The sequence below is a fragment of the Ammospiza nelsoni genome, chromosome 4 (genome assembly GCF_027579445.1).
Source record: "Ammospiza nelsoni isolate bAmmNel1 chromosome 4, bAmmNel1.pri, whole genome shotgun sequence".
Lineage (NCBI taxonomy): Eukaryota > Metazoa > Chordata > Aves > Passeriformes > Passerellidae > Ammospiza > Ammospiza nelsoni.
The window spans coordinates 12,882,797-12,906,761 of NC_080636.1; the positions used below are offsets into that span (position 1 = coordinate 12,882,797).

Sequence of the window (23,965 nt, forward strand, 5' to 3'; positions counted from 1 at the left end):
TGAAAGTGTCTGACAGAGCTTATATTCTTTAGATAAGCTGGACGTTTGTGCAGTTGCACTTCAGTTATGTGAATAATTCTCATATTAGCTTTCAAGTAATGGAATTTATTCAACCCAATGAATTCCATTGTGAAATATTCTTAAAAGATCTTAGACACGGTGAGTGTCAGAGAAGAAATAGGAGCCAATAACTCAGAAGACAGCATGATTCAGTAAACACAGCATGAAACTAGAAGTCTAAAGACTTCAACCTTTTGGCTCTCTGGCTGGCTTATTAACTGCCACACACCTTTAAAAGCCTTAACTATCACGCTAAAAGCCTTCTGGGTTGCCTGAGACCATTATACCAGTGCTTCAGGGCCTGCGTGGGCTCCGCATTGACAGCTGCCTGATTTAATGTCTCTGCTCTGACAGCCAAAACCTTCCAGAGGGTCCCTGGCTATCGGAGAGATTGCTTCTCAGCCGCTGATCAAAGCCTCCTCCAACACGTCCTGGGAACAAAGTGGCGAGTGCCAGTGGGGGGCTGGTGGCTGTGGGAAACTGAACTTTCCCAGGGGCTGGAGATAGCAAAGTTCATCCCCAGAGGAGAGGAAAATGAGCACTGAATTCCTCGGTGTTAAGAGCGAAATGTGTGGGCAGTGTGTTTGAGGGAGATACTTTGCCCCTCAATGGCCAGGCTCCATATCTGTCAGGTGGAAATCACAGTAAACTCATGCCTGAAAAAACACTGATCTAGGAAGTGCTTTACGTGTACTTTATGCATTTCTAACAATTATTTACTCACTCTATTTATGCATCTCTGACACTGTGATCAGCTTCACAGTGGACTCACAAAAAGGAAGTGCCAAGAACAATTTTTCAAAGTGAACTCTCAGTGACTGAATATACCAGTATCTGTGTCTGACATACTACTACAAGCAATTACAAATATCAGAACAATGACATGATTATGATTTTTCTGGTGATTTAAAATGCCAGCATTAAGCACTGTATTTAGATGCACAGGCTACCAAGTCAACAGTCTACTTAACTGTAAAAGAGGGATTGTACCACCCCTGTGATGGAACATAAGTTATAACAGCCTTAAATTCTTATTTTGTTCTCAAAATCAGTGGTTATGGAACAAAGACAAATTCAATGTGCCATAAACTTAGCAGAAGTTTTTATGTCCAGCAATTTCAGCCTCAATGTTTCTCCATAAGGAATGATACAACTATGAGAAAAAAAAATCTGGTTTTAGGCCTAAACTGATTGACAGACGACTTTTTTAGATTTATCTGATTCTCTAGTTGTCTCTTTTTATTCTTCTTGTTACCTGTTTTAACTGAGAAATGTCTTTTATTTCTCTATGCTGCCCATATTTTCATGAAAATATGCCAGAAAATATCAATCACCATTTGTATAGGTTTATTTGAGTATTCAGTTCCAATGATTTGACTTATGCTATAAATTTTAGATATGCTGCCAAAAGCAACTGAGTATCTACAAATCAGGAAAGGAAAGCTCCACAACAGTCTAAAGGAGATTCACATAGCTTATTTAGATATTTTGCTGTGCTAAAAGAATTATCAGTTTGTATGGCTTGCTAAACTTCAAATTCCATTCTTATGCTTTTCTCATGTCTTTGAATTATAGGAATAATATCTTCTTTGTAAGCAGTAATGGTAAATCCTCCCTTGGAGGATTTTACCATATGAAACTGTTACCCCTCCGTCTCAAAAGGATTTAGATGTATGGCCACAAAGCCCACTCTGGTCCTTCCATGATCACCATGAGCAATAGAGCTCTTGTGGTCAAGTGTCTTCTCCTTGTCGAGGAGGCTCTGGGGAGACCTTTGGGCAGCAGAATTAAAGTGTCAGCGAGCTGTGCTGGACTGGGCTGGCACAGAAGTGACTGTGAGGTTTGGTGCCTGGGGAGGGGACCCTGTCTCAGACACTGAGTGCCAGAGTTCCTCTAGGATGAGGCAATTGCCCTCGCTGTGTGGACAGGGAAGAGGCATTTCTTCCCACAGACCACATCTCCCTCTCTCACCCACACACAGCAGCCTCAATTCACATCACTGCCTCAGTTGTGTCTGATTTCCCCCACTGTACTTGGTGAATCAGCTCCAACTTATGCTAATGTCAGGCTCAGTTTTATAAATATTTATGCAGGTAAGCACATTTGTTCTTCTATTTGCACTGCTGGGGCCCTTCTCCTGAGACAAAGTGTTGTCAGTAGTGGAGAAAGCAAAAACCTTTGTTAAAGGGTAAATGTATTACCATATAAAATATAAATAATGAGCACAGTGTTTGATTTTCAGTGTCTAAACCAGTCCCCATTGAATTTTATGTTCTTTGCCATTTCTGCAAGCTGTAGGCACTGAAATTCCTTGGTATTTTCATTGTATTTAGCACTAAGCAAATATTGACCTGTCTGATTTTACCATTGCACATCTTTGAAAGAAACAAAGAAAAACTGCTCTGAAAAATACTGAAATAGCATGACTTAGGACACACTTTCAACCTGACTATCTTTCATTCAGTCGTATGTCTCAGGAACTCAAAACTGAGTGTTCTTACTTCATTATTAAAACGAAAATTTGGTTTGATGTCAGTACTTAGTATCAAGCTCCAGTTGATTGACAAGCATTTAAGACAGGATATAGAATATTTTTTCACCCTGTCATGCTGTTTCTGCTTCATAAATGCCTTTAGCTATATTCAGGATTTTCCATTTTCTGATATGGCTCTGGTGCAAGTCCACTAACTTTTAGCAGAAAGTTGTTAGTACAGTTTCTTCCTCAGTGAATCTTCCATTCTTCAAGGATACAAGGAGCTTCTAGGATAAACAAAAGCACCCTCATCTAGGAAAAACAAAATAAATGCCTCCATGGTGTTAAAGAATGAAATTGATCTACCTTAAAATATTGCTTTTAGGGACTGGTAGTGGTCTCCATTCTGCTCAAGAGAATCACTCAGGTGGGTCTAATGAAATACACCCAAGGGACCAGCACTTTGTAATATGGAGCTATTCCTTCTCCTCTCACCCAGGATTTCAGCTGATTTGAAAGGACTTGATTAAAAGAACTCACCTGGGAATGTGCGAAAGGCAAGTCACTGAAGCAGGGCTCACCTAAATACAGCTTTTCCCAGGAGGGTGAGCACCTTGTGTTTGCCACAGTGTTTACAACAAGCTGTGCTGCTGAAGTATGGGTTCTGCTGCATTTAGTTTAATTATATTTCCTGCTTATTTGTCAAGTCAGGATTGTAAAATGCCATCCTGCAGTGACAAGTAAGGTCAGAAACACTAAGCACCACTCAGATGCCTGGGACTTATCCATGAAGTTTGGTGTTTCAGGCTTTTGGGTGAGCTTTCAAGTTCAAATCTTTAGCTGTGTTGTTTACTGTTGTTTTACTGCCAGTGCTAATAATAAGAATCTAAAAATGTCACTAGTTAGTGAGCATTGCTAAACAAAGAGTGGCTCTGATTAAAAGCATTTGCTGGCACCTCGCCTGCTGAGTTGTGGAAGCAGCCAAAGTGTTGATTGTTATTTACTGTGTGAAGCCACACATGCTGGATGTGAGCCAGTTCCTTTATTTCTGCTTGTTTTCCTCTGAAACTGCCATAGCAAGTAGGGGGTGGAAAGAAGCTTTTGTTCATTAGAGTATCCTCCAGTGGGAGGCTTAAAATGTGGTACATCTTTGCTGTGCCACAGGGACACATTATTGTATTTCTTCTACAGGTAGCTAAGTAGAAGGAAGTTTTGTATTTTACCTGATGAGACAAAACTTGAAAAGAGTTTTTACATGCGTTTCACCAATGGATGTCAATGGAGATGCTGTCAAATCAAAACTGCCACAACATTCCTAGAAATGCAGACTGTTGCCACTGAGCTATGAGTTTACAGCTCCTGTGACAGAAAAGAAAATGCAACAACCTGAGGTGTTCCCTCTGTGAGTCTTTAGCTGAAGTAATCTAGTATACTTTAAGTTAAAGAGGAAAGATTGAAAGTAAAGTTGTCCCTTTAGACCCAGTAATTAGTGCTCTCTCTTTGGGTCTGCCTTCTTTTTTTGGGTCTTATAAATGGCTTAACCTTTACACTGGTAACAAAATAGGAAAATTCACAGGGAGATTTAAAAGTAGGCACAAAAGACCTTCTGAGGTAACTGTCCCTAAACATTCCTAACCATTTCCCTAACCATTACTGTGTATGTCTTTCATCCCATACAGCTTCTATAAAGACTGGAGAAAATACTTCTTTCCCACCATCACTATTAGCTCTCTAGGCTCACAACTGTATTCAAGGATGCAAGACTAGAGTATGTTCATTTGTATTCTGATCTATAAGGATTGATTCTGCAATAAATGAAAATAGCAAACTGTCTTAGGGAGACATTTGGGCCCTCCTGAAGTAAATAAATGTGACCCAAGATACAATTTGGTTACACATATTTCATAATTCATCACTTTTTTTGTTACAATATCTTTCTATATGATGGCATAGAATTATTTCTAAAAATGCAAATCAAATATTTTTTCAATAAAGAAAAGTTGTTGTGGAAAAGATTTTTTTATAGACCACTCCTGAGAAAACTAGCATGAAAAATCAAATTAAAAAAAAAATAAAACCAAGAACTAATTCCATTTCAGGAGACAGGAGGTTAAATTATTACCTGTTCCTTTCCTGATAACACAAAATATAGAAGTGAAAATTGAAGTTAAAAGCACCAGTGATTTTCCATATAATTGAGTTTCAATATAATTGAGTTGACTTTCAATAACATAGGTTATTTCTTAGAGAAAATAAATGAAGATCCATCGAACTAGAAATTGATAATTATAACTATATTCATATGTATAGCATATATTGTTATACATATTAGGGACAATATTCCACAGATGAAAAGCATATTAATTCCGGCCTCAAATTTTCCATGAAAACTTAATAAATAAAAATTTAAAACCCTCATACCACCTTTTACTTTGAGCTTTTACAATTTCTGCTCTCCAAATGTCTTCATGTGTCTTACACATGTTAATATAATGGGATTCAACTCTCCTATGAATTAGGTAAGGCTTTGAGCCAGTACTCTTGACTGGGCACCCAATGCACATGTGCTTTTATCCTTTACCATCCCTTCCACAGCTGTCTCTGCTTTTCTTGTCTCTGCATGTTTCTTAGTCATGAACAGCAGCTCCTTCAGCAGCCTTTCAGAAGAAAGGCAAGTAAGGTCTAGACTTGTTCCATCATAGCATAGGCCTGGGCAGACCCCAGAATGATAGGTGTAAATATAGAATAAAACAAATTGTCATCCTTTGTGAGCAGTTTGAGACACTGTCCTGCCAATCATCCTCCCAGTGCTTTGACAAAGTGGCTTCTACAGCAGGCCAACAGCAAAGCTCAAGGAGAACAGAGCTGGGTGAATAATCTCAAAAGAGCCAAGGCAGATATCTCTTCTGTAGTCCCTGCAATTATCTCATACGTGCACTGGTTTCCTAAAAGCATCCTCAAAGCTCCCACCTGATGTGCTGACATGCTGAATGATAAATCTATACAAAGGAAACTAAGTGTTCCTGTCTTTCAGGTAGTTTCAAAGAGAGGTGTTTAAATGCAGGAGCCCAAATACTGACAATGCAGCAGGCCAGAAGGCACCAGTTCAAAGAAGCTGATCGGAGAAATTATTGTCTAGAATAGAATACAAAGACATGGGAGTTTTCCTTTTAATTCACAGTTGAAGCAACCCCTTTAAATTTTACCAAAACCTAATGGACAATACTTAGCTTGCATTTCCACCTCTGCAAATTTTTTGCTCTCTTGGGGACATCTAGGGCAGGAAAACAGCAGCTCTCTTCTCCCCACATAATCTTCTGTTATTTGTTCTTCTAGAAGTAATTAAAGAAAAAGAAAAGAAAAAAAAGAAAAGGAGCACAAATACAGTTGTCTGTGATTTCTTAAAATCTGTATTAATGACTAAAAGTCTTTTGAACTGTCTGACTATTCCCGCTTTTTTTTTCCCAGTCTTAATTTCTAGTGCTTTGTTCAGCCCCATTTCAAATATTTCAAGAGAGAGCTTTTTTCTCTGAATTAGGTTTCTGAGACTGCTTCACGGGCTAGTGCATGGCATCTCTTTCAAGCATATCTTTTGAGATATTTTTTATACTACACTTGTTTTCTTTTTAACAACTTCAAAACCTTCTCTCCCTCAGACACCTCATTTTGTTTGCATCATCTACTTTGAAGCCCTGGTAGAGTAAGTTCACTCTTATTAGCTGCTGCAGGATTTTTATCCTGCTCTTGTTGTTTCTTCTATGTTGGCCAGTTGTGTGATCAGCTCTCCAGAAATGCCACACAGTCCCTGTTCACAAAGATGATTTCTGATATGTGTTCTGTGTTTTTTATGAAATAATCCCATCCCAAAAGTGAACCCTGTATTCTAAGTGTACTTTCAAGACAGAAAATTTATCACACTTGCTCTCACTTCAAAATAAATAAGCTATGAAATGTATTCCTGATGAATATAGCATGGATAAGTTTATTTGAATTTACTACCAGGAAATTAGTTACAAAATTAAAAATTTATTTGGTTTTTTATTTACAATAAATTACAAATTTATTTATTCTTGGCATGCAGCTCTAAGGTAGATAAAAATTTCACTTTAGCCTTTTTGGTATTTAGTAAATACATCCTTAATTCTAAAAGTATTCCCAAGTAACATGGCTACAATACTCATGAATGAATGTATTGGATTATAGAAACTCATTAAATCAAATCAATGAAGTAATTACATTTCTTTGGGGGAAGTATCTGATCAGATTCCACAGCATGAATGAGAAGGAGGCTGAAGGCATATTCCTAGAAGGCACATGCACATACAGCACATAAGTACATGCAAAAAGAGAAGATATTTAAATCAATGGACATGAACATGTATGTAAAATGAAGCAGTATGAAAACTGAAACAGCAGATGCAGCATGGGATGGGAAATTTGTCATGCAAAATTCTATAACTGAAAGATATTCAAAGTTGCCAAAACTCCAGCTTTATCCATCATTTAGAATTGTTATGCTGACAAAAGTCTGAGCTTTGGGTTTGTTTCTCCTTCATTCTCTTTTCTATATTTCACTGTTTCTGAGGTTTGCTGTCTACTTGGTTTGCCTCTTGTCTGAAAAGGATGTTGATTAGGTAGTAAAGAAGAATCACCTACTGCAGTATATTAGAAAATACTGAAGGACAGTTGTCTTAGAGAGTTGTCTGAGGCTGAATAATTTACAGGGTTTGGAGTGGTTCATAAGACCATGTGCCGGAGGTATAATTTCCCAGCAGCAAAATAAGAAACAAGAGAGATCATCAAAAGGCAGAACCATATTTATTATTCTCTGTCTGTTTGTCAGTTTATATTATTTTCTCTTTAAAAGAGAGAGAACTGGATTCACTTCAAATTGAACATTCCCTCCTTTTTATTCTCCAGAAGGAAAATCTAATACATTAATGCAATTTTAAAAGCTTGCAAATTAGAAATTTGCTGTAACAAAATAAATTATATTCAGATCAAGGAAAGAAAGAATATAGGAAATTGTTTAAATAAGCCTCACATTTTTCTTTCAAACTATTTAATTTTCCCCTCTCTTTTATAAGAGTTTAATGAAAGGTTAGATAGATTTTTTTAATTATAGTTGGTACAGTGGAAGAAGTCAGCAAGAGCTTTACATAAAACCTTGGGGCGTACTTAACAATTACAATATTTAATCTCTTTCTCTGAACTGCACAAATCTCCTGATAAACACAATAAAGCCAGATTTATGAGTCAAGAAAAGTACAGTCCTGGAGGTAAATCACGTTGGCCACATATACTTTTAGAATGAAATTGTTCAAGATCAGAAGCGTTCCCTGTCATGTAAAGTCTCAGAGGAAAGATGCGTGCTAAAGAAAGAAAAGTTTGAGCTGATATTTCTGGTAAATGTAATTGGCCAGCATCTCAGATTTTAATGAATGTCCCTTAGGACACATTTCTACAGACCTTCAAGGATGGAAAAGGTAAAATGTTACTGGCAACGCTCTGGCAAAGAACAGAGGAAACTACAGAGGGACAAGTTAGAGAAACTCAAAATGTCATTCCTGGCTCTGCTAAAATATAATTCTCTGAAGTATAGAATTCTTTGAACCTGAAAGTAGGTTGCCTTCTCAAGCAATGATTCTTTCAAACAGTGTGGTGAAACCAGAGCTTATTAAGAAAGAGAAAAAAAGGACTGCCTTTAAAAGAGGTATGTAGATCATACATTTCTCTAACAACAAAGGCTGGCAGCTTATTTTGAACTAAAAAATAATAAATCATATCGATTTTTGCAGGGTATCCCTAATTCTCCTCCAACATCACAAAATTTAAATGCAGTCAGGAAATGGGACTCTCAGTCTTCAGAGCTTCAGACTAAGGACTCACAGAGATGGAGCTGTTGGCATTTCCTGTAAAAAAGGGGAGTGCATTCTTTGCAAAGTTAGAATCATTTGAATGCCTCTGTCGGCCAAAGAAAAGGGAAAAAATTGTTTTACGTTTTAACAAGTCACAGAGTTAGATGACTTTAAATGTGCGTTTTGTCATCCATTGTTCATTAATCTTCTGAGGGAAAAAAAAAGGCAACATCTGACCTGTACAAATTCAAAAATACAGGTTTTCTCTTCGTTCAAAATGAGCCCAGCTCTTTTTTCTCTTGTCTGAAAAAAAATTACCCACAGAGCAGAAAGAAGCCACTGCTTCTTTTTCTAGATTTTGAAATGCCGCATTGTTTTTTCACACTCACACCTATCTCAGGGTAAAGGCTGTTTATTCTTCCTCCCGCAGGTCTGGGAATGATATAGATCATATACCATTATATGCTTGGAAGAGGAGGTTGTAAAATACTTTTGTTACATTTTCTACATTGAATAGCTATAATATTATTTCAATGAGTATCTGAAGAATTCACTGATGTTTTCTTTATTGTACTTTGAATCCAAGTAAAAATACTGCTCTTTTGCATGCTCTTATACAACTCCAGAAGGCTTCCCAAAGACAAGCAGCATAGTGGAATCATAGCACCATAGAATCCTCAAGGTTGAAAAGATGTCTGAGGTCATCGAGTCCAACCATTAACCCAGCACTGCCAGATCCACAACTCAACCATGTCCCCAAGTGCCACACTCACGGGCTTTTAAATATCTTCAGGGATGGTGACTCAAGCACTTCCCTGTGCAGCCTGTTTCAATGCTTGATAACCCTTTTCAGTGAAGAAACTTTCCCTTATATCCAATCCAAACTTCCCCTGGGGGAACTTGAGGCCATTTCCTCTTGTCCTATTGCTTGTTACTTATAAACCTGCTAGAAACCATAGAGACAGTAGCCTATCTGCCTAGAGTCTTTTTGGATAGCTGGTAAGAGGGAGAGATGTTTTAGAGTGCCCTCATACCCAAAGACGTGACAGACAGGCAGATGCCTCCTTGATTATGGATTTCTCCTTACCTGATGAAGGGTGGAGGTTCATGTCACTGTTCCTCCCATTCCCCAAAGGCTTTGGTTCCAAAGGCAGTGTTGCTCAGCAGTCAGTATTTATTTAATCTTATTTTGACCTGAGCTCTAGCTCTGCCTGCATCAGGGACATCAGTGCCTGCATTGGCCTCTGTGCCCAGGGACAAATAATTTTGTATGTGTATCTCTGACACTAATGTTTGTTTCTAATTTTTTTGATTAAACAGAATTCTGTCTTACTATATGTTTGCATGTGCTTAGTTATGATGAAAAGCTGATTTCGTTAAGGATAATTGACATAAAAGCATGATAATCCTAGACATGAGATGCATTTCTCAGACCATGCATTTGTCTTCAATTAGAGATTACACTATTTGTTTCTCAGCAGAAGGTGCCAGAACTATGAATATCTCAGTGGTTCTTATTTGATCTAATTGAAATACTATTTTTTTCTCACAGGAAAAGTTGCTGTTACACCCCTAAAGGATGTTACACTACTCTTGATGTCCATTTCCAGCTATTCATTTTCCTTAGTTTAGGACTAGGAGCACATATGTTTGAGTTCTCAGTCCAAAGAGCATGCTAATAATCAAAAATAAATGTATGAACCTTAAAACTTAATTTATTATTTTTCCTTTGGTTCTAAAAGTCCTTTTCTTTTAAAGAGCATACCTGGCTTTTTACCCCCTTTTTGCATTAGAGAAGGAATTAAGGCTTAAAAAGAATTAAGTACATTGCCCAAAGTCTTCTGCTCAGTCTGGCAAAATCAGGAGTAGAAATCAGCTCTCTGGTCTTGGATATTTATGCTTGACATAGTAATCAATTACAGTATTCCTTCTGCTTTTCCTACATCTTTGCATAAGTCATTGGTTTAATCCTCTTTATTCTCCTTCACTTCCTTTCTTTTTCTTTGTAGTCACTCTATTCAGAAACTTCCTACATATTCTGTGTTACATATTTCAATTTATGAAAAGGGTGTAAAGAGGCAAAAGGATCTGCAAGTATTGTAAATGCAGGGCCACTGATGAAGGAAAGAATGATGAGGAAGACTCCATCTTATCAGAAGGCTAATTTTATACTTCATTATATTTATAATATTCTTATAATAAGAATATTATATATTCTTTATACATTAAAGAATACTATACTATACTATACTAAAGAATACAGAAAAGATACTCACTGAATGCTAAAAAGATACTAATGAAAACTCATGACTCTTTCCAGAGTCCCAACACAGCTTGGCCCCAATTGGCCACTGAGTCAAAATAACTCACACTGAAGTCCAATCAAGAAATCACCTTGGATAAACCATTCCAAACACATTCCACATGAGCATAACACAGGAGAAGTAAATGAGATAAGAATTGTTTTTTCTTTCTTTGAGGCCTCTTGCTGCCTTTCAGGAGAAAACCCCTGGGTGAAGGAATCCTGTTCAGAGAATGTGAATGCCACGTGCGAGGTTTGAACAAGACCTTTAATGGCAGGGTGTTTTGAATTCAGTGAATAGAACTCTTCCAGTAGAATGTGACTGCATGTTCTCTCAGCAATACCAAAGTGTTTACATTCCTGCTTGATTTCCATACCACGCAAATGCCGATTGCAGCTGAGGGAGCGACTGCTCACGGCACACAGGTGACACAACCGCTCCAACAACAGCTCCACCCACAGCAGCACCGTGGCTGCTGCCCACGTGTGTCACTCAGGTTGCAAATAAAGTTGAGATCCATGGCGTAGAAGGAGTTTTTGTCTCATGGGAATTCTTTAGGAAGGTACTTCAGTGTGATAATGTGCATTAATAATTGGTTGAAAGTGCAAAGTCACACATTTGAATGTGTCAGTCACACACATGCTGTGGATGGTCTCCTGAACACATGAGCTGAGTGCACCAGTTTGGATGGTATTCAGTTCTTGTAATTTACTTTTTTCCAGGAATGCCCCAGTGGTGTTGTCAATGAAGAAACCTTCAAAGAGATTTACTCTCAGTTCTTTCCACAGGGAGGTAAGTACTTGGCAGACATAATTAGTACTGCAGTATGTCTGCTAGTTCCTAAGTCTGACAAGGGCCTCTTGTTCAAATTAACAAGATTGTTCCCTCAAGCTGTCTGAACTCAAGGGGTACTTCCTTGATAGTTGGACACATTTTTAAATCTGTATTTCTGAATGAAATGCAACAGTATCTACATGAAGTCAGTCTACTGTTATGAAGTTACTACCTGTGATGGGTACCATGAAAGCAAGTTTCTCTATGTTATTTTTCTTTAAGCTTTCTAAAAATTCTTGCCCATTCTCTTTTACCAAAAAAAACCCTTTCAAAGTAGGAGGAACTGTAGGAGGCACTGCAGGTACCCTCTCATATCAACAACAGAACCCTGCCTTTAATTCTATGGGATTTCTGTTAAATGCTAACCTTGATTTCAATTAATTGATTTCCAGGAGTTTTGGGGTTTTTTTTATTTCCATTATCTTTTTAGTGCAATGAAGGTAATACAAAACTATGTAACACTTTCGGGTTTTTTTCCTTGAACCTCAGATTTCTTTCAATTTCAATTTTTTTTCCTCTCTTTTCTTCCTCTTGTATTTGCTATTCAGTTACCCCTCTTCATATTCTCCCACAACCCTTCAGTCCCACCTCTTCAGCTTCTCCCAGAGCTCTTGAGGTTTGTGTATTTCTCTGGGACTGTTCAGAACTCCTTCTTTTCATTCTTTATTTAAAACCCCATATTAATTGGTAGGAATAAAATATCTCCCCATTAGTTTAATTTTGAATAAAGACCTAGAAGGTAAAGAGCAGCATTCGGTGCAGATTACCATCTCTGAAATTATTAGGAAGTAGGCACACTCAATAGAAATGAACAAAAGGCTAGAAGGGTTGACCTGCCTACTGATTGTTTCTCTTTGTAAACTTTTAGACCAAGCTAACAATTACAGTTTGTAATATTATATTTTGTAGTTACCCTTGGGTAGTGAAAACAATTCTATGTGATTTGCACTTTTACTATGCTTAACAGAAAAAATCTATCATATTTCCTATTGTTGCACCCAGAATTTTTTATGGGCAAAGAGAAAGAACACCTGTTCTAAACGTGAAGTCAAAAGATATTGTGAGAGTAAATGTAATCTTAAAGTACTAATCTTTATTAGTCCAGATCTAGTTGTTACAGAGAAGAAAAACTATTAATGTAGTTAAAATGTATATGTACAAAATGTCTTATTTCTACCCTTATTCCTGGTGTTAATGCTGATCTTCCTCTGGCATTTAGGGCAGTGGCATCCTTTGGAGGAGGAGGTGAGAACTGCACTGGGATGTCTAGTTAAGAAACCAGTTGAGTTCTTAAGTCTTTAAGGTCATGTCAAAATTATGTGTCCAGCTGAGGCCTTTAAATTTCAGTTGTTCTTAAAATACTGATTTTATGTATATCCCAGTATTAAAGAGGAAAGAAGAATCTTGAAAGTTTTCCCCAAATTAAAACATGTAGGTCTGTGCTCCAATTGTCTGTGTGATTAAAAAACCAGGTACAACACGATATATCATTATGACAATTCATATATTCAATACATAATTCATATCTGAACAACCAAAATTATGTCTATAAGATTTTAAGCTTCAGGGCAACCAAAGAAATTTTTCAATGTCATCCAGCAAGTCACTTCCTCAAGCAACTTCCAAGACTTCACAGGACCGGACAGGTACAGGAGAAATACAAATCAGACAAGGTGCCACAAGAATAACAAAGGAAAGGAAATGACACTGGATTGCAGCAAAAGCAATGTATTTTAAAAGGCAAAAGTAGCTTTGTAAAAAGCTTTCCATGCCAGAAAGGGCACTAGAGGAACTTCTTTTTAGATTCACTGCCATACAGGTGAATGAATATACCCCCTGCATTTTTGCAGAGGATCACCTGAAATGAAAATTGTGATTTTTTCAGCCCTGCCCAGTAGGTCATGGATAAGAATCCACACACTTAATAATTATTACACTCCTTTATCACTTCTGAACAAATTAGACCATGCTTGTAGTTTGATAAGTCCTACTCTTCCATGTGTAATGATTGCTGATTTTTGCCTCTGATGTTTAAAATGCTTTGATGGTGTTTTTCAAGGGAATTCTAATTTAAGAGCTGTTCCTATCTCAACCTGTTAAAATAGCAAATTAGCCTACTAGTTATGAGATCAGATCCTTGGAAAGAAATTGTATTTCATTTAAAAAATTAAGATTTTGTCTAAAATGAATAATGTTCAAGATTTAGGGGGGGAAAGGGGGAAATTAGACTAAGCAGCTCTAATTAAAATACTAGCATGCCTCATCCTGCTGTGGTTTTGAAGAAAAAATTTCAGACCAGAATTGCTTGAGCAAACAACTCTGAAAAAGGCTTTTGATTTATTTTTTTTCAGAGGGGTTACCAGAAAAAATATTTTTCAAGTAGGGACATTTTTTCATATACCACCATACAAAAAAAGTAGTATATTGTATCACATATGGGCAACAAAATTAAAATCCCTTTCTGTTTTCTGTACATCTACAGAAAATTACCAGGAATATTTCAGATGTTTTTAAGAAATGGGTGTCAAGAGAATAGGAAGGTATTTAAAATTCCTTTTACAGTAATTATACCTCTAGAACACATTTTTTCCCCTGAAGATGATTTACATAGTATATTCTGTTGCACAACAGAAGTCTCAGTAGATTATAGAAAATATGACTATTAAAATGCTTAATATAAACTCTAGTCAACAAATTTACATTTTTCAGCTGAAGTGTGAATGTGTCTGCCAAGTTGTGCTTAAGCAATTACAGTGGTTACTGGACACATGGAAGAATTAATGACTCTCTCAAATAGTGGTGGTGGGGATTTAATTCTCTGAAAATGTGCTAACAGACAGGTTTTAAAGATTGTAGTTTTTTCTTGTTATGATTATCTTACATAATACAGAATAAACATATTGAAGTAAGACTAGAGAATTTTCTTCAGGTCTGAATCTGTGAAGCACAAAGCTTTCAGTTTTGGTACATCTGGTTCCTCAAGTCACGGTGGCATTTCAGCTGAGTGTTGCCAGGCTATTGCTCAGTTCAATACAAAACAGTATTTTGGGCTGTGAAAAATAAAGGTTTGCAGGATTGATATAAAAGGTAAAATGGTTTAATGCCAAGAAATCAGAAAATGGTATTTCAGCATTGATCAGGTTTTTCCATGAGAGGGAGTTTGTTCTGCAAAGGGGATGCTGATTTCATTAAACTTTGCCCTTTATGAATAATTTGTGAGGTTTATGTTAATTAGCCTAAAATTATTGTAAACATATGAGGTAAAAAGGGAAAATTGAGTATTAAAAGTAAACAAGCCCTCATCCTTCATTAATTTGCATGATTTTGAGGGAAGGAAAAACACTGAGGACAGCTGACTTCCCTTAACCCCAGCAGCTTCTACCTCACATCCAGAGGGCTGTCTCTGGATAAGTGTTCTCCTCGCAATATATTACTACTGGAGCAGGTTGTGCCTTTTAGAAGGCATTCAGTGGAAATAGAAGAAAGGATCTTTACAAAAGTTACAATCTTGACAGATTTATATTCATGCTGTGTGGGTTTCTGAAATGAGTCAATATGCACTAGGGAGGAGGTTTAGTAAGTATGCAAATAGTGAAGGGATGATTTGTTTAAGGTCATCTTTCAGAGTCTTACTGACCATTTAGTGAGTCACAGCCAATTTTCCCAAGTCCTAATGCCATGATCATGGGAATTCAGCAGCAAGCCAGCTTTAAGAATCTGCTTCTCAGGAGAGGATTTCCTCTCACCTGTGGGTGAGCATAGGACACAACAGCAGCAGCAGCTGTCTGAAAAGATCAGCTTCAGCCTGGGGAGCAGATCTGTGAGCAAAACCAGCACACGTGGGGTGTGGTGAGGGCAGTGTCTGCTTCCCTCATTTAACGGGAGAAAACAAACACAGCCTTCATTGCAGGCATGTGATCCCTGTCACAGTCAGTGTTCCTGTTAAAACAGGCTGTTTCTGGGTACAATAATATGCCATCTTTGCTATTTGCTCAGGTACCAGTGGCTAGCAAACACAAGAATAAAAATGAATAGAGATATTCCAGACAGAATTTTTCATTTTTGGTTTCTTTGCACTTATACCTTATCCCTCCTCTCCTGCCAGAAAGGAAGTTTAAATTTCACTGGAAAGCTAGTCTTGCTATGAAATTCTGGTATTAAAATATATCTTGGTATCAAATAGTTTTAATAGAATTAAATTAAATTTTATTAAATAAGATTTACTTACTGTGAATCCTTTTTCTGCTTTAAATTTTAGATTCCACAACATATGCACATTTTCTGTTTAATGCATTTGACACTGATCACAATGGATCTGTAAGTTTTGAGGTAAGTGATGCCATGGCTTATTTCTATAAAATTGAATACTTTGCCATTCCTTGTAATGAAGTTCACTTTGGTTGCTGGCTCACATTAGGGAAAATTTAGGGATGTGACTCAAGTTTCAAGTTTTTCCAATGCAATAAAAAAAGTCATTACTTTACAGTTGTGTATTCCATAATGGTAACTCAGACTGTGCTACTGCATAATATTTTTAAAAATCTGTCAATTTAAAAGGTAACCTAATTTATACACAAGTTACCTAAAATAGTTCTCCCTCTCTGCCTTTGCAAGAGGAGATCTCTGAACTACAACTAATGCTATGGAGATGACTCGGCCAAAATCTGATTTTTCATACTTAGTTTCCAGAAAGTTCTAGAAAAAGGCTTTAAAGCAAATTTTTTATAAGCACAAGAGTTGCAAATTCATTCCTCCTCCATATAACTGCCCAATCTTTTTTCCCAGTTCTGCCTTTCCCTGGTAAGGCTGATGTCATCCACACAATATAATATGGAAAAAAGGGACCTCACTGCAATACTGTAGATGAGAACAGGGTGTACAAAATACTGCAAAGGAGATAATATTTTAAGCTGTGGAATAAAAAACAAAAACAAAAAAAAAAAACAAAAAAAAAAAACAAAAAAAAAAAGAAAAAGAGTTCATTTGCAAAAGGATATGTTTGCTTTGTCATTTTTTTTTTGTTTTGATTATAATGAACTAATTATTTCCTTAAACTTCTGATTGGATTGTGATAAATACACTCACTAGGAGCAGGAATGGAGGATTAATTCATGTCTTCTGTACATACACGTCTTCTTGTAATATGCAAGGATTCTTCTGATCTAATCACAGAATCATAGAATGGTTTGCATTGTAAGGGATCTTAAAGATCACCCAGTTCCAAAGCCCTTGCCATGGACAGGGACACCTCCCAGCAGAGCCAGCTGCCCCATCCAGCCTGGCCCTGAGCACTTCCAGGGATGGGCATCCACAACTTCTCTGGGCAACCTGTGCCAGCGCCTCACCACCCTCCCAGTGAAGAATTTCTTTTGTATATCTAACTTAAACTTCCCATCTTTCAGTTACAGCAGGCACATGGAGAAAAACTGCTTTTAGAATAAGTAAATTATTTCTGCAATTATCATTAAAAAGAATGGGAATGAAAGAATTTTTCGTACCTTTTCTGGTCAATTTGTTGACCCCTGTATTTCAAGCAGAAAGTCTTAAGAAATGCACTGGATTTGGAGCGCTTTGATTATCTCAGAGTGCAGGTTTGTGCACGAATAAAGGTCTTTGGAATAAAATAAATCAGGAAAATAAAAGCAGAGGTGCTGAACTTTTGTTCAATATCAAGGCAGACATGAGTGATCCAGACTTTCATATTATCTGCACTAATTTTGAATCCACCATAACTCTACTGCTATCAAAAGACTCTTGCTTCTGTGTCCTTGTAGAAACATTATACTTACCAACTGCATGATGGCCGTTCTAAAAGCATCCTCCTGAAGTTAAAAATGTCTGGGTTTTTTTTCCTAATCACATGAAAATAGCTGCAAAATGTAGAAGAAGATATTGTGAAATGTGCAAAATACAATGATCTCATTTTTTCCTGCTGTGCCATTTTCTTTCTATTCCAATCTTTATTCTAGTTTTCTAATTTCCATTAGAAAAACAACAAAAGTAAACCGCTCAAAAGGTAGAGGAGTAGTTTAGAAGTTTGGAGAAAAAATAATCATTCTTTCCAAAGTGCTTTCTGTATCAAAGTGTAGGAGTAAATACAATTTAAGATAATTACCTATGATGAAAACACTCTGGCTATCTTCTGTATAAAAGAAGATTATCAAAATCTGAAATGGCAGCAAAATTCTTTTGTTGATAAGAATGACTTTTTTTTATGTGTTGCACTCTCAATTTCCCATGAAGCAGTGGCAGCTGGAGTTGTAGGTAAAAAAAGAGAATTTACTTTTGCTTTTTGCCCTTTATTCCTCAAATTTTCAACCAACAATGAAAAGTTAGATCTGAGCACAACTTAAATGCACACCTCAACTGACGCTTCTTGTTGAGATTGCTGTGTCCTTAGAGTCCTTAGAGTTTTGTCGTCCTTAAATCCATATGCTCTTTGCTAACAAGCCAGGATCTCTAAATTAAGGATTTATATAGCATAAAGACCAAACTTATAAAATTAGGTGCTTGAACTTATCTCTCTTTATCCCATTATTGTATTAATTTTGAGACTAGTTTATTTCATTTGTTTTGTGAACTAGTTTTGTTTTAATATGCCAGAGTTTCTGAACACCCAGTGACCCAGCTATTGGAGAGCTCCTTGGGCATGTTAGTGAAGTTCTTTATTCCATTAGACAGAGACAGATACAAAAGCAAGGTTTTTATTTGCTACATGTATATTGCCATTGACCCAAAATAAAGATCGGGCCTCAAAGCTATTTACACAGTCAGAAAAATGGAGGCTAATTAACTTTAGACATATTGTCAAAGTAAAGCTCATTGCACGCTCATGCAAATATCCAAATCAGTATCCTTCATTTGTTGCAGATGCAGATTGAGGTTGCTCTAAATGTGACCTTTCTGAAAGTCATTAAATAGTCCCACAAATTCTCAGTGCTTTAAAGCACAATGCTGTGCCCAAACACAATGGAGATGTTTAAAGACTTCTGTCATATTTAATCAAAACATAACTTTATTGGTTAATAAATTAGCAAGCATGCTAACTCACTTCCATGGAGCAGTACAATTCTTAAGATCAAACACTACTTTATATTTCACTAATAATAAAAGTGGTGTCCAAGGCAGTATTATGAAGGCAGTGCTTAACTAAGTCATAGAAGCACAGAATGCCTTGGATTGGAAAGGACCTTGAAGATCATCTTGTTCCAACCCCCGTGCCATGGGCAAGGACACCTCCCACTGGAGCAGGTAGCTCCAAGCCCCATCCAACATGACCTTAAACACTTCCAGGAATAGGGCATTCACAGCTTCTCTGGGAAACCTGTTCCAGTGCCTCACCATCCTCACAGAGAAGAATTTCTTCCAAATAGTTAATTTAAACCTACTCTCTGTCAGTTTAAAGCCATTCCCCTTGTCCTGTTCCTACATGTCCTTGTGCAGAGTCCCTTCCCAGCTCTCTTGTAGGCCCACTTTAGGTAATGAGAGGTGCTTAAAGGTGTCCCTGGAGCCTTCTCTCCTCCCAGCTGAGCAAGCCCAACTCTCAGCCTGTCTTCATAGCAGAGGTGCTCCAGTCCTCTGGACTTGTTCCAGCAGGTCCATGTCATTCAGCCCCTAAGCTGGATGCAGTATTCCAGATGGGGTCTCATGAAGGCAAAGAGGGACAGAATCACCTTCCTTGACCTTGTGGTCCCATTTATTTTGATGCAGCCCAGGTCATGATTGGCTTTCTGGGCTGCAAGCCCACATTGCTGGTTCATGTTGAATTTGTTGTCAACCAATATCCCCAGGTCCTTTTCCTCAGGGCTGCTCTAAATCCATTTTCTGCCCAGCCTTTATTTCAGCTTGGGATTGCCCTGATCCAGGCGCAGGACTCTGAACTTTTCCCCATTGATTTTCATGAGGTTCACAAGCATGTTCTGTGGGTTCAACAAAAAAATGTTTGTCCATGTCACGTAGGAAATGAGCTCATTTTTTTTTAGTAAGTGGTGATCTCATAGGCATTTTAACACCATCTGATTTAAAGTAGCTACAAAGAAATACATTTCCTTTTAGGAGCAGTTCCTTCTCTTAGACCTTTTTTTTACATACACCAGGCCTCCACCACTTCTGTGCCATCACTTGATTCCTTTTCAAAATCCTAAAATCTAAATTTAAAAATGGATTAAGGTTCTGCCTACCTACTTCTACCTACTTCTGAAAAAGACATGAAGGAGCACATGACCAGGTGAATAATTTTATGCTTTCCTATGGATTTGAGACAGTACACTAATAAGCTTTTTAATTAATTTATTAATGGACTAATTATCCCCAAAGATTTACTGAGAGATAAAGCAATCAGAAAGTCATCAACAACCTTGCTAGGAGATAATTAATCACTGCTGACAAAAGCCCCACAAATCTAAGTTCATTCCAGATCACAACCAGACATTCTCTACAGCTGTATGCAGAACAGAAATGTCAGCAGCCTCTGAGTACACACAGGCTCTGGTACAGGTGCAATGGTGCTGCATTTTGCAACCCCTCAGTGAGACATCCCCCTTGCTTGAAGATTCAGAATTAGGCACAGAGGAGGTTTTAACAAGTATTAGCATGCTCTGCAGGAAACTGGCGAGTTGCAAGCAGGAAACTGTGGAAAGGAGTAAAGCAAAGTACCAAGGAAGAGGCTTTGTGTTTCCAACTTCACTGTCACAGACGGAAGAAAGACCCAAGCTAGAGTTGTGTCAGCTCAGACTTCCTGTTTTAGGCTCCTTTGTCACCCTAGATCAAATCACCTCTCCCCATTAGGTACTCAGCTGAGCAGGACCATCCATCCCAGTGGGCAGTGGCAGCATTCTCAGAGCATGTATGCATCTGAGTATGGTGAAATTTTCTTTAAAAATAAACAAGTTCTAAAAGTAGAATTCCTCTCTCCCTAGAAATTACATGTCTAAACCAGAATGGAAAACAGCATCTGGGTGCTCTAATACTGTGATGGGGACTTGTATTGATGCTCTTTGCTAGATGGTGTGTGTGATTTGTGCATCACTGAGTTGTTGGTTACATGCATAAAGATGGGCAGCTGCTCCCTGAGTTTAGCTGCTTCCCTCTGCGCTGCTGCTTTGCTGTGGCTCTCTGCACTGGGTTATTGCTTAGCACACAGAATGGCTGCACTGCTCCTGACACACACATTGCCTTCCACCCTGCAGAGCATTTTGCCTTTCAAGGCTCTAGCCCAAAATACCCTGTGGATTTGGCCTACATCCACTGAATCAGATACTCCATTTCTGTGTGATTCTATTAGTGTGTCCTTCAGTTACTTGAAAGTAAGTGCGTAGAAAAGACATCCCATCCTAGCTGGTCCTTATCCAGCTCATCACAACTTCTTATTATGAACAATCCTTTCTATTGTTCCTGATATTACTCCTGCACAACACTCAGACAAAGGCAATGCACCTGAACTATGTGTGATCCCAAAACATGTTGATGCAATATGGAAGGAGATAACTCACTGCTGCAATGTTTAGAGCACATACCTGGAAGGTTTTTGAGTTGTCTCTGCTCTTTAACAACTCCCAATCCCATAAAAAACAATATTAAGTCAAGGGGTTTTTTTTTAAACTGATGATAGAAGGATAGCCTTGGAAATGGGGGTAGAAATGATTCTGGGAAGCCAGCTAACACAGGTGGTGCACCACAGAAAGAAACAAAGAGAATTGAACAAGAAAAGAAAAATGGATTTATTTTAGATAAATTTTTTAAATGTTGCTCTGCCAAAATAAAAATAAATTCACAATTCTTAGATATAATGTAAGAAAATAATGCAACTGAGGACGTCCACAAAGGACTTAAGGAGAAGCTACATCAAGAACGTAAAACCGTGCAGAAAAGATTTGAAGACGTGGTACTGAATGAAAAAGGTTAATTGCTAATGCTGTAATGTGATCAAATCTGTTCTGAGTTTCTTGAACAATTTAATGTTTAATAGTACATTGGTAAAGAACTGTTTGGAGATTTAACCCTGTGACCCTCAATTAGTCATTGAGATGTAGACAAGATGAACAAAATTCTTTCAGGATTCACGTACCCATTTACCCCAAAGGGCACATATGCCAATAAGACAGAAATTTTTGACAGACTAAGAAAACCCAGAGCATGTCAATTGAATTGCTAAAAAGACTGAAGTTGTCAGAAGAGTTGTCTTTGCCTGCTAGACCACCTGAGTCCATGATATCTGTGTATACTTCAGAGTATCAGGTATATTTATTTGACTTTGTGGTGCACCAGGCCTTTTAAATTTATGTCTAACCTCAGTGTAGTCTTTTCCATTGTTCCTGCTTTAGACAAAATGCAAAACCTTGCTGGTGCAAATAAGAAATATTTTGGCTTTTATTGTCTCTAATGTTACTCTAACACTTCCTGTATGTCATTGCAAGCAATGTAGAAAGACACATTTAAATGTACACACTTGCCATATTCTGCTCAATGTGTTATGAAAGCAGTTTCACAAATTTATGGGTTCATATGCTTATCAAATAAAAAGAGGTGGAGGAGATGGTTAAGGAAAAAAAAACACGCTATTGCTTACAAAATATTAACATGCTGAGAAATACAGAAGAGAGGTGATGGGAGTTGCTATTTTCTTCAATCTGGACAATGCTCAGTAAATGTAAGTGAGGTTTGTGCTGTCAAATGAGTATTTAATATGAAACAAAAATCTATAACCAAATACTACATATAAACAATCTCAAAAGCCTTCTGATTAATTTCTGTGGAATAGCTCTGCAGCAATAGAGCATTGATGGGTCACAAAAACATTAAAAGGCACATGGACATGTAATATTATTATTCCCTATCATACTTCCAATAAAAGTAATAAGAATTGAGGTGTGCAGTGTTGTACATGAAGTTTGAAATATTGGCTGCAACAGATTGGTCTAAGAGATCTGAGAACTACATATTGCACTTTAACAAGGTAGAGATTTAACAAGAATTTAATGTTCCTTAGTACATGGTTTTCCCCAAATTGGTCTCCTGTGCTTAGATTAATCTAGCTACTATTTAAGCTTTTCTTGGACCATTAAACCATGGGGATGGATTTTTCCTGGTACTCACTTCAACGGGAGCTGCTTATGTGAGATGTTAGGCTTTTAGAGGCTACAACCACTAACAGAAAATTATGTTTGCTTTATAGAAAATTACTCAATTTACTTATTAATTATGAGTGTAGGAAATAGTGCCTAGATTATTAATCCAGAAATCATTAGCACTCACAGTGAAGTAAAGAAATTTGAAACAACACATCTTTTCGTACTTCTGACAAATGCATTATTCTGGATTTCTGAGTTTTTGAGGAAAACTGCTCATTTCCAAACTGACCAAAATCTTTTTTCTATTTAGGATTTTGTTATGGGTCTCTCAATTTTGCTCCGAGGGACAGTACAGGAGAAACTGAACTGGGCTTTCAACTTGTATGATATAAATAAGGATGGATATATAACTAAAGAGGTAAGATCTACTTCTTATTAATCACTGAAAGTAAATGTTGTTAGCTAAGTCTTGCATTCAAAGAAGAATGGCTTCATTGTCAAATTGAATGTGCTAACAAGTTATCAGATATTATGAAGTTAGACACACTAAAAATTAGAGTAATTGTCTCATTTTAAAGGCATATATGAACATTGAAAAGGGAAAATCTTTACAGAAATTGCAAAAGTTCAGAATTCTTCAGAAATTATGTTTCTGAACACAACAGGTACAGAAATAGTTGGCTTCAACTTATGCCTACATATTTGCCCATACAGTTCCTAGAACAGATTGGTGGGATATTTGGACAAAAATGAATTAAGTATGTGGACAATAGTTGTTACTTATTTTATTAATCTACTTCTAATAATTTTGACTTGAAACAGGACTTATAAAGAAAGATTCCTACGTCTTTTATTCTGCAAGGATTCAAACACATACTTAAAACAAGTGGGACTAAATGAGCATTTCATCAAAATATATGGAGGTTTATTTTTTAAGTGGGGTTTATGAAAATATATAAATTACACTTATAATTTTACACTTTTAGAAAACACTTCAGATTCATTATAAGAGAGGAATGTATGGAAAAATTTCTTAGCATACTGCAGATGACTTGTTTTTGAAATTATTAAAATTTTCACAAGCCACTCAAAATTCAAAGATTATGATATGAAAGGAGGACGACTCTGCATAAGTGCAGGTGTGTTCAGGGCTGTTTTTATTTTCTTTAGGGAAAAGAAGTTGTAAGAAGGTGATGTGCTTTGGCCGTTCACTTGCTATTACAGAACTTCTTTTTTAGTTTTATTCATGAGATATTGAGAGATTCTTCCCACAATCCATGAACTTTCATATATTATAAATCATTTGAAATTGAAATCACACATCTATGAAAGCTGAAATCAGATGCTAGATTTTCTAAGAATTAAGTA

The 23,965-nt window shown here is 37.1% G+C and overlaps 1 protein-coding gene across 9 annotated transcripts in view; it reads left to right on the forward strand.

Moving 5' to 3' along the window:
• KCNIP4 (potassium voltage-gated channel interacting protein 4) overlaps positions 1-23,965 on the forward strand; it is a 392,972-nt gene that overhangs the window by 361,237 nt on the left and 7,770 nt on the right. For all 9 annotated transcript variants that reach the window (XM_059470686.1, XM_059470693.1, XM_059470688.1 and 6 more), the window contains 3 exons: positions 11,417-11,486; positions 15,787-15,857; positions 22,908-23,015. In XM_059470686.1, coding sequence (XP_059326669.1) covers positions 11,417-11,486; positions 15,787-15,857; positions 22,908-23,015 — 249 coding nt within the window. The remainder of the gene's footprint in view (positions 1-11,416; positions 11,487-15,786; positions 15,858-22,907; positions 23,016-23,965) is intronic.